General features: G+C 36.4%; 1 protein-coding gene across 1 annotated transcript in view; it reads right to left on the bottom strand.

The window, feature by feature from the left end:
* SCCPDH (saccharopine dehydrogenase (putative)) overlaps positions 1 to 12,238 on the bottom strand; it is a 32,590-nt gene that overhangs the window by 4,947 nt on the left and 15,405 nt on the right. Inside the window, exons 6-9 of the mRNA XM_040263621.1 lie at positions 6,284 to 6,414; positions 5,234 to 5,351; positions 4,350 to 4,469; positions 4,202 to 4,258 (exon numbers count right to left, since the gene is read on the bottom strand). Coding sequence (XP_040119555.1) covers positions 4,202 to 4,258; positions 4,350 to 4,469; positions 5,234 to 5,351; positions 6,284 to 6,414 — 426 coding nt within the window. The remainder of the gene's footprint in view (positions 1 to 4,201; positions 4,259 to 4,349; positions 4,470 to 5,233; positions 5,352 to 6,283; positions 6,415 to 12,238) is intronic.

Genomic DNA, 12,238 nt, shown 5'->3' with positions numbered 1-12,238 from the left:
GGAGCCTGGTGGGCTACCGTCCATAGGGTCGCAAAGAGTTGGACACAACTGAAGTGACTTTGCACGGCACAGCACAGCACAGCACATACTATACTTAAGTGGGATTTAGTTTAGGGATGCAAACATGTTCAACATCCACAAATAAGTCAGTGTGATATTCCACATTAACAAAATAAAGGATAAAAATCATATAATCATCTCAAACACAGGAAAAGCACTTGATAAAATTCAACATCCATTTTAATAAAAAGTCTCAACAAAGTGTGTATATAGACGGGACATATTTCAACATAATAAAGACCATATATGACAAACCCATAGCCAACAGCATACTCAATGGTGAAAAGTTAAGAGCTTTTCTGAAAGCTTTTCTTCTAAGATCAGAAACAAGACAAGAGCACCCACTCTTGCCACTTCTATTCAACATAGTACTTGGCAGTCCTAGTCAAAACCATCAGACAAGAAACAAAATACAAGGAATCTAAATTGGAAAGTAAGAAGTAAAATTGTCACTGTATGCAGAGGTCATGGCATTACATACAGAATCCTAAAGATCCCACAAAAATATTATTAAAACTAATAAATGAACTCAGTAAAGTTGCAGGATATAAATACAAAGTTAACATACAGAAACTTATTGCATTTCCATATACTAACAACAATCAGAAAGAGAAATTAAGAAAACAATCTTATTTACAATCAAAAGGAATAATACCAAGAAATAAATCTAATCAAGGATGTAAAATACTTGTGCTCAAGAAACTATGACACTAATGAAAGACACTGAAGATGACACATAGAAATATATACCATGCTCTTGGATTGTAAGAACTAATATTGTTAAAACGACAATACTACCCAAGAAAATCTACACAGTCAATGCAATAGCTATCAAAATACCAATGGCATTTTTCACAGAATGAGACCAAATAATTCTTAAATTTGAAGTCAAAGTAATCCTGAGAAAGAATAACAAAGCTGGAAGTATCATCATCTATAATTTCAAATTACAGTACAAAAGTACAGTAATCAAAAGAGTATGGTACTGAGAACTCCTTGGTGGTACAGGGGTTAGAACGCCATGCTCCCACGGCAGGAAGCATGGGTTCAATCTCTGGTTGGGGAACTAAGATCCTGTAAGCTGTGCAGCATGGCCAAAAAAACCCCCAAAACTAGTATGGTACTGGCACAAAAAAAACAGACACATAGATCAATGGAACAGAGTAGAGAGCTCAGAGATAATCCCACACTTACACATTCAATTAATCTACAATAGAGGAGGCACGAACATACAACAGGAAAGACAGTCTCTTTAATAAACTGTGTTGGGAAAATTGGACAGCTACATGCAAAAAAATCAAACTGGACTACTGTTTCACAACATATAGAAAAATAAACTCAAAGTGGATTAAGAACTTAAATGTAAGACTTGAAACCACAAAACTCCTGAGAGGAAAACATAGGTAGTATGCTCTTTGACACCAGTCTTAGTATTTTACTGGATGTCTTCTTAGGAGAAACAAAAGCAAAAATAAACAAGTGGAACTACATTAAACTGAATTTTGCACAGTGAAACTATCAACAAAACAAAAAGACTGCCTACTGAATGGAAGAAGATATTTTCAAAAAATGGATCCAATAAAGAGTTAATACTGAAAATATACAAAAATACATACGACTCAACCAAACAATCTGATTAAAAATGGGCCTTAATAGACACTTTCCAAAAAATACATACAGGTGACTAACAAAACATGCTCAGTATCAGTAATCAGCAGGGAAATGCAAATCATACAATCCAGCAAGTCCACTTTCAGATATTTATTTGAAGCAAACCAAAACACTAATTTGAAAAAATATCTGTACCCCCATGTTCACTGCAGCGTTATTTACAATAGCTGAGACACGGAAACAACCTAAATGTCCACTGATGTGCAAAGAAAATGTAGTGATACACACACACACATCACACACACACACACACAGAGGGATATTATTCAGCCATAAAAAAGAATGAAATCCTGCCACCTGTGATGACATGGATGGACTTCAAGTAAAGTAAGACAAAGATAAATACTGTATGTTCTCTCACTGGTGAGAATGTAAATGGGCACAGCCACCATAGAAAACAGGAGGGAGGTTCCTTAAAAAAACTAAAAACAGAGCTACCATATGATCCAGCAATCCCACTCCTGGCCATATATCCAGAAAACAGGAAAACTTTAATTCAAAAGATAAATGCTTGCCAATGTTCATAGCAGCCCTATTTATAATAGCCAAGAGATGGAAACAATCCAAGTGCTCATCAACAGACAACTGGTTTAAGGAGATGTGGTATGTACGGCGGTGGTGGTGGTGGTGGTGGTGGTTTAGCTGCTAAGTCGTGTCCGACTCTTGTGACTCCATGGACTGTAGCCCACCAGGCTCCTCTGTTCATAGGATTTTCCAGGCAAGCTTACTGGAGCGGATTGCCATTTCCTTCTCCAGGGGATCTTCCTGACCCAGGAAATGAACCTGGGTCTCCTGCATTGCAGGCAGATTCTTTACCAACTGAGCTATGAGGGAAGCCCCTAATATGTATATATACAATGAAATATTACTGCTATAAAAAAAGAATGAAATATTGCTGTTTGAAGCAACACAGATGGACCTAGACAATACCATACTAAGTGAAATGAGTCAAACAGAGAAAGGCAAATATTATATGATATCATTTATATGTAGAATTTAAAAACTGATATAAAATATAAACAAATTCAGACATAGAAAACAAATGTACTATTACCAAAGAGGAAAGGGGGGCAGATAAATTAAGAGTAGGGGATTAACAACTACAAACTGCTACACACAGAATAGATCAGCAACATGGATTTACTGTATAACAGAAGGAACTACATCCAATACCTTGTAATAACCTATAATGGAAAATAACGTGAAAAAAATATATATGTATAACTAAGTTACTTTGCCATATACCTGAAACTAACACAATATTGTAAATCAACTACACTTCAATAAACAATTAAATCTGACCCTGTTATCACCTTCTTTAAAATACTTCCCTGATTTACTGCTTTGGCAATGACTTTTACACCTGGACTTTGTATATCAGAATCACTCAGGGAGCTTTTTTCAAATACATGTTTTGACCCTGGCATTTGGACACTCTGATTCAGTAGGTGTGAAGTGAGGCCTCATAGCAGAGATCTCAACTTTGGGAGAGAACCCAAAACAGATGATCAGAGGTTCAGGTTTGATTGGTGTAGAATGTGGCTTGGGCATTGGACTTTTTGAAAGCTCTTCAGTGATGTTAATGCACACTCAATTTCATAAAAGCATTATTCAAAATAGACAAAAGACATAAGTAATCCAAATGTCAATGCACAGATGAGTGGATAAGCAAAACAGGGTATATACAATCAGCCCTCTGTATCCCTGATGAACGAAAATGGTTAAGATGGGAAATTTTATGTCATGCGTATTTTAATTTTACCACAATTAGAAGGAAGTGGCAGAGAAGGGAGACAGGAGAGAAGGGAGAGGGAACTAAGGTAGTTGTGATGGATTTGGAGAAAAATCTAGAATGATGCCTGCATTCTTGATTGGGCAGATGATAGTGCCACCAACTGAGATGGGAAACAAGAAGGAAGAAGAGGGTTTGGTGGAAAGAAGTTCAGATTTTACACATTATATTTTAAGTGCCTAAAGCCGTCGTATTGAGGATATTGGACAGGTGACAATTCAATTTATCTACCATGGGAATCCAGGGTGTGTGAAAGAGGAAAAAGGAAGTACGCTTGGGAGAGGGGGACAGAGGAGGTAAAAAGGATGAGACAATGAAGGAGTAAAACTGAAGAGTAAAAAAATCTGAAATTTCCACGATGTAAAGAGAACATAATTTCTGGAGCCAAACAGCTCAGTTCTCATTCTAGCCTGCCCATCTACTTACTACAGGACTTTGGCAAATTTCTTAGCCTCTCTGTTACTTCTGTTACTTATTTTCCTCATTTATAAAATGGATATAACACCTCCCTCAAGGAGTGTTTGAAAAGATTGACTAATCTAATATATATAAAGAACATAAGAATGTCTGAAATAAAGTAAGTGCTTCATCAAGTCTTAGCTATTATTATCACTGCACTGAGGAAAAGTAAAAAGAAAAATATTATTTTAGAGATCTGGATACAAAGGAAAGGGTTACCTGTTTTTGTGTTGGACCTTGTTTTGAAAAATAACCAAAGGAGAAGAGCCATGGGAACTAAAGGGGAAAAAAACAAAACCTTTAGTCATACTTTTTAAAATTCATAGAAAATACTTCTATAGGTTTAGTTTCATAAAAACTTACTTACTTTTATGAGAAGTTGCCTTCCAATGCCAAACCTCACAAAGAATAAAAAGAAGAGTCCAGCAAACATCAGCTTAATAACAGAAGTGATGCCTCCCACAGTTACATAAGCAGCATACTGAACCTAGATGAAGAATATAAAATCAGGATGTTATGCCTTTCTTAGACCAAGTAATACAAAAATGTTAGCTACTAATAACTTACTCTATAGTCAGAAATATCAAATGAAAGCAGTTTTCACTTTATGAATGTGTTATGTTCTAAAAGCTTATTCAGAAAATAGACACTAGAGGGACATTTTTTAAAAGGAATTGTTGCAAACAATAATTAGCTCCCCCTCCTTGAATAAAATATGAAATGTTCATAATCATATACCTGAGTTTAACAATTACACATTATAGAATGTATACTCCACTTACAACCTGTTTAAGAAATTCTTTTTTAACTTGAAATAGTTTCCTCTTCAAGTCTTGGCAGTGGGAATAATGACTTCTCTCACCAGTGGAGTAGGATGGGACTCCAGAGGTAGCAAGGACAGAAGAGAGAAGAACCCAGATATATCCATAGTATTCTAGCATCTCAAACTCTCAACAGGACTGTTGGATGCTTACAACACCAGGATTTCCTGCAGTGAACTTGCTTCTACTGTCTCAAGTAAAAAACATATTCAGAAGGTCAGATCTGAATTGTGGGAGGAAGCTATTACCACCCCCATAAAATGCAAAATGCTCTACACTACTAATTCTTTATGCTCCCAGAAACTGAAACATTCACTATTCAACTCTTTCTTTTTTGGATTTATAAACATAAAAATCCTACATTAAACTGATGGAAGAACTGAAACAAACTAGAATATTCTTCATTAAAAAATAAATCATATACACTTACAGGTGACTGCTCTAAATTTTCATGCAAGTAACGCTGAGTCCGCTTGACAACAGACACATCTGCTCCCAAGAAAGGAATGGAATAGCTGTTGAGTTCTCTGCAGTAAGAAACTGGCCACCTGCAAGACAGACCCATGTTGCATCTTTCCCATTTACAGTGACCACAACTTTAGCTGGAAAATTTCTGAATAAAAAGTTTAAATCTTGCTGAGGCAATTAATGATAACAATAATGATGGCAGATCTGCTCTTCATTAAAATTTACTTTAGTATTCGTCCTTTGTTTTTTACACTTGCACCCAAATAAGTGACAAGTTGCTGCTGCTGTTGCTAAGTCACTTCAGTTGTGTCCAACTCTGTGCGACCCCATAGACGGCAGCCCACCAGGCTCCCCCATCCCTGAGATTTTCCAGGCAAGAACACTGGAGTGGGTTGTCATTTCCTTCTCCAATGCATGAAAGTGAAAAGTGAAAGTGAAGTTGCTCAGACATGTCTGACTCTTAGCGATCCCATGGACTGCAGCCTACCAGGCTCCTCTATCCATGGGATTTTCCAGGCAAGAGTACTGGAGGGGGGTGCCGTTGCTTTCTCCGAAGTGACAAGTTAGAACACTAGTATTCTTCATACCATGGGCACTTAACACATACACAATTTAACCATGTTTTGTACCCCAACAATTTCTCCAGATAACGATAAAAAGAACACTCATTTCAATAGCCAAACTCTGAGTTCAGGGTTCTCACATATAAACACTATTAATATATTGATTAATATACATAAGATCATCACATTTTTATTGCATAAAATTTAACTGATGTTCAATTTTGATACTGATGGTGAAGAGCCATAAAACTAATTTTTCCCAGAATCCAAATGTATTATTACATATGAAGTAGTTAAACTTAGTGTAACATATTAATTACATTTTATTTATCTTTGAAAATAACGGTGAACTCACTATAAGTCTCCAGGCTTTTTTAATAGCATATGTTATTGACAGTCAGATAAACAACAATATGCTTAGATAAACTGAAGAACAGATTTTTTGATACCTTCTTTTCAATTTTGGTCCAACAATGGGGACAGGCTTCATATCTGACTCATTTCGTAGTTTTTTCAAATTACTCTTATCTCCAAAACCATAAACTGCTGACTTCCAGGTACCATCATGAATGGACAACCCCTAACAAAATAATTCAAGAGTTAAAGAAACATGTAAACTCATACAACACTGTAAATCAACTACACTCAAAAAAAAAATTAAAATATTAAGAAGAAACATGTCTTAAGGGATAATTACTAAAATGTAAAACCAAGTCATTTCTAATTGATACAAAGAACATTTCATCTTATTTGAGCAAGGCATAATCTCTAATTCAATAATCTTGAGATGAATTTTTATGACCAGATAGGCAGCAGTAACATTCATTAGTACAATCATATTCACTGTTTACACCCTTTTTACATACTACATATTTACAACATATGTCCTTTCTTCTTTCCTCCTACCATTATTTATATTTTTTTTTAACAAGCTAGTGAGTTTCACTTCATCATTTTCACTTAACTATCACTGATTGCTTTAAGCAGGAAAAAAGAAATAATAAAACCATCAGAAGATTCATGTTTTCACATAACAGCTTTGATGAAACTGAAAGGTAGAGAGATACCAATCTAACTTCCATTTTGTAACAGATTAATCACTTTTGTTTTGCTAAAACTAAAACAGAACTAAAAGTCTTCCGAGTTTAATTTGTGAAACTATTCTCAATCTGCGCCTAGCCAATCTGACCTATCTGCAAAGATTTCTTAAAATCAGGGGAAAACAGATTTTTAAAAAACCTAAGAGTATCTTCTTATACAAATAAGCCATTAAAAAGACAAAAATTACATCTCATTTTAAAAACCCTTTATTTTGCTAAAAAATAGAAAAGTGCACAGAACATAAAAGCATAATTTAATGTAATTATGAGGCTAACATCTATTTAAGCCCAGAAAGTCCTCCTTTTCTGCCTTTGTGATAATCAAAAAAAATTCTTTTTTTTTTTAATTTTACCACCTAAGAATTCATTTCTAGACAGTGTAGTAAATTTTGCCTGTTTCTAAATTTTATAGAAATGGAACCATATAGTGTATATTTCTTGAATTTTGCTTCTTTTGTTCAAAATTGTGATGTCAGGATTCATCATGTGTTAGAAATACCTTTTCACTCTGCAGCTGACCCATTTTCTTAATGGTGTCTTTGATTAAAAAATACTCAATTTAAAAATTTTAAATGTATACAAAAATATTATATAGCATATTAGAAATTTGCTTAGAGAAATTTTATAAGTTCTCATCACAAGAAAAAAAATATAACTAAGTGAGGTGATAGATATTAACTAGTGGTGATCATTTTGTAATACATACAAATACTGAATTATGTTGTACATCTGAATAGTATAATGTTATATGTCAATTATACCTCAATAAAAATAAATTAATAAAATAAAATATATTTCTGGGCAAAAAGAAGCCATTCCTGACCTTGAGGCCAGGGAATGTCACCTTCTAAAAGCTTAGTGTTTTGCCTTATTCATTAAGGTCTATAACCCATCTAAACTTAATTTTGTACATAGTGCAAAGTATGAGTCCAATTTCATTGTTTCTCCATACCCATCATCTCCTGAAAAGACTCTTTACCATAAATCAAGTGCTCATATATGCACAAACTACTTTGAGCTCTTTATCCTGTTCTGTTGACCTATTGCTATCTCCCTGCCAATATTACACTCTGACTTGATATTCAAGAGCATTGTTCTACCTTATTCTTCTTTAAGAAAGTGTTACCTATTTTTAGCCCTCTGCATTTTCATACACATTTTAGAACTAGTTTGTCAAGCTGCACACTAAAAGAAAACAAGCCAAAAAAAAAAAAAAAAAACCTGTTTGGGATTTTGATTGGAATTATATGGGATTATAAATCAATTGAAGGAAAACTGACATCTTAACAAAATCGAGTACTCAAATCCATGAATATGGTGGATTCTCATATTTCTTTGCCTTCTTTAAGGTCACTCAATAACACTTTATAGTTTTCTTCATAGAACTCTGATATATTTTGTATCACTTATTCTTAAGTATTTGATTATTTTAATTTTTTAAGTTTTGGCTGCAATGGTTCTTTGTGGCAGTACACAGGCTTCTCAAGTTGTGGTGTGTGGGCTTCCTTGTTGTGGGGGCCAAGCTCTAGAGCACACAGCCTCAGTAGTTGCTATGCATGGGCTCGGTTGCCCTGTGTCATGTGGGATCTCAGTTCCCCAACCAGGGATTGAACCCACATCCCCTGCATTGGGAGACAGTTTCTTGACCACTTCCCATCAGGGAAGTCCTCTAAAGTTCTTGATTTTTTAATGCTACTATAAATGGTCTCTTTTTCAAAACAATTCATTTTCTAACTGTGGCTGGTATATAGAAATGCAACTGATTTTTATATTTCTGCTTTCTATTCTAGTCTTCTAACAATAATAAAGACTTGAGTGGAAATAAACAAAGAAAAGAACAATAATAAAGTCAATGAAACCAAAGCCGGTTCTTTAAAGAAATCCATCACACTGAAAAACCTTTAGCTGGACTGAGAGAGTGAGAGAGAGAGAGTGAGTGAGAGAGACAGAGAGAGAGAGAGAGAGGGAAAGGGCTCAAATTACTAAAATCAGCAATGAAAGAAGTGGCATTAACAATCTTACAGAAAGAAAAAGGAGTATAAGGAAATACTGTGAACAGTTGTATGCCAAACAAATTAGATAACCTAGATGAAATGAACAAATTCTTAGAAAGATACTGTTATGGGTCAAATTGTGTCTCTGCCCCATGTTTGTATGTTGAAGGCCTAACCCCCAGCACCTCAGAATGTGACTTATTTGGAAATATGGTTGTTGCAGATTTAACTAATTAAGTTGAGGTCATACTGGAGAAGGTGGACCCCCAACCCAAAATTACTGGTGTCCTTATACAAAGGAGAAATCTGGACATGCACACACATCATGTGAAGATGAAAAAGAGGTCTGAGTGATGCATCTACAAACAAAGGAACACCAAAGAGTGCCAGCGAACACCCAAAGCCAGGAGAAAGCCTGGAGCTCCCTCACAGTCCTCAGAAGAAACCAACCCCACCAGCATCTTGATCATGGACTTCTAGCCTTCTAGCTAGATCCAGACTGCTAGCTAGATCTAGACTTCTGGCCTTAAGCACTGTTTCCCTTGTTTAAGCAACCCAGTTTGTGGTACTTTATTATGGCAGTCCTAGGAAACTAACACAGACACAAACTACCAAAACTGACTTAGGAGTATATGCAAAATCCTAAAAACCTGTAAGAAGTGAAGAGACTGAATTCTTGGTATCTCTTCACTGATTTCTAGTGTACAATTTCTAGACTGTAATAGTATTATAGCCTGAAACATACTCTAAAACAGCGACTGGCACACTATTTCTGTAAAAGGTCGAACTAAGTGTTTTGGGCTGTGTAGGCCACATACGGTCTCTGCTACGCATTCTTCATTTTCCATTACAGCTCTTTAAATATAGTAGAATTACTCTTAGCTTGCAGCCATATAAGAGCAGGCTGTGGGCTAACACCTGTACTGGAGCTGCACTATCCAGTATGGAAGTCGTTATACAGCGTGTATGGAAAACCTGCGTCATTGTGGGACGATGTACTAGACAGCACTGTCTTGAGAATATGATTTCAATCCTCTGAAATTCTTTGAGTCTTGCTCTATGGTCCAATACACTGTCTATGATTCAATTTTTATGTAAAGTAATAAAGCTTAAGGGGAAAAGCAGGAGAAGCAGCAGGAGGAAACCAATTCTGGGCCAAGGGATGCTTCTTCCAGGGAGTTATCTTTGTCCATCCTTGGGAAATTAAGGCTCCATATTTTGCTTTAAGGGGAGTGAGAAGGAGCTGCACTGAATATGATGTTTTCAATCTTTGGTCCTGATCAAGCCCCAACTTAGAGTTCTTATAAAAACAGGACTTAACAATATTTATTGAGTGATTATTAACTGCCAACCACTGTTCTGATTTATATTCACTGACTAATTTAATCTTCATAACAATTAAATGAAGGAGACAGTATTATCATTTTGTATTACAGATCATCTCCTGCTGCTCTTTCAAAAGAAGCCTCTGCTTTTTAGCTCTACTTATTTTCTCATTATCTTCCTGTAGTGGACATCTGTTTTTGTCAGTTCTACACTGGTCCCCGGCAGGGAATTTTTAATTCTGCTACCCTGTCTTCTACTTACAAAACTCTCTTTCCTATTTGGAATTTGTTCCATGGTGTTCAGAAGGGCTTGGCCCTATGATTCCCCCTCCAGAGGCCCAGGACCCAGGCCTGGGCTATCTGTGTTGCTGCTGCTAAGTCGCTCCAGTCGTGTCCAACTCTGTGCAACCTCACAGACGGCAGCCCACCAGGCTCCCCCGTCCCTGGGATTCCCCAGGCAAGAACACTGGAGTGGGTTGCCATTTCCTTCTCCAATGCATGAAAGTGAAAAGTGAAAGTGCAGTCGCTCCATCGTGTCTGACTCTTTGCGACCCCATGGACTGCAGCATACCAGGCTCCTCTGTCCATGGGATTTTCCAGGCAAGAGTACTGGAGTGGGTTGCCATTGCCTTCTCTGTGGGCTATCTGAGTATTCCATTATACCCCAGGTCTCACTGTTTGGCTCAAAAATGACCAAATAACCCAATACTTGAGTAATCTTCCCTAATTTTGCATACTCAAACTCTGTCAGCTGTTCCTGGGAGATCATGAACCTTAAGTACAATGTATATCTGCGGCCGCCAGCACTTCCCCACCATTGTGAGAGCCTACACTGAGGAATACAGAATTACTGAAGAGACACAAAGAGGACAAGGGGTAAAAATGAGTTCTGATAACATCCAGAACATCCAGATCCAGCCACACTGTTTACCTGCAGACATTTGGTTACAAGAATCAGTAAATTCTTTTCTCTTTTGTTTAAACCAGGCTGAGTTGGCTTTCTATAACTCATGTTCCCCATAGTTCCAAGCATGTCTTTCATTCTCATTTCTGTGCTTTTGTTTTAGGTTGCTGCCTCTCATCTTCCAAAAGCTATTCACTTTTCAAGGTTCAACTTAATAAGGCCTTTATGAGGCACTCTCAAATTACTCAGTCCCACTATCCCTTCCCTTCCCTCTGATACTCTAGCGGATATTATTTGTAACACAAATTTTAGCATGTTTTACAGAGTTCTTTGTGTTCACCAATCTGAAACCATAATCCAAAGGAACAGACTCATTACTTAAAACGTGCACCACACCATCCCACAGTTATATATTGATTAAACTATTTCCTCTCCCTTATCTACATCTCCTCAGCACCAACCTATAAAATTCAGTCCATATCCCAGCTTCTCCAAAAACTCCATGATTTCTGGCCTCCCAGGTAGACGTATTCCCCAGTCTCAGAATCCTTCAGTATTTCACCTGACCTCTTTAATAACAATTCTTGTCTCCTGCTCGTCTAAGTTATTACCTCTTTAAGGGTTTGCATGTTGTTCCTTTATAGGTCACACTATCTTGCACTATTACGTATATTTGCATTACACAATACCTGAAATACTGAGTATTTGTTTTAAAGAGAACAAATACTTATGAAGCCTCAAGTATAGACACAGAATTGGGTTAGACACTATTGGCAATAGAAGTACTACCACAAAACATGGTCCTATCCCCAAAATGCAATTATCTTATGTTCCCAAATAGACCATAAATTCAGTAAGATTACATTTACATCATATATTTCCTGTCTGGCCACAAGAGCATCTAACTTCAAGTTAGGCACATAATAAAAATGCACTGATTTGCACTAAGGTTATAATTTTCTAGGGTTACAACGTTTCACCACATAACAATGACAAATGCTTAAGTGTTAGGATGAAGGTAGCTCATTCTAATATAATGAATTGTGCAACTGTTTTAAATAAATTCTATTTTAAGTCAAAA

The sequence above is a fragment of the Oryx dammah genome, unplaced genomic scaffold (genome assembly GCF_014754425.2).
Source record: "Oryx dammah isolate SB20612 unplaced genomic scaffold, SCBI_Odam_1.1 HiC_scaffold_21, whole genome shotgun sequence".
Lineage (NCBI taxonomy): Eukaryota > Metazoa > Chordata > Mammalia > Artiodactyla > Bovidae > Oryx > Oryx dammah.
Note: the sequence above shows the minus strand (reverse complement) of the source record. Positions and strands in the feature narration are given on the sequence as shown.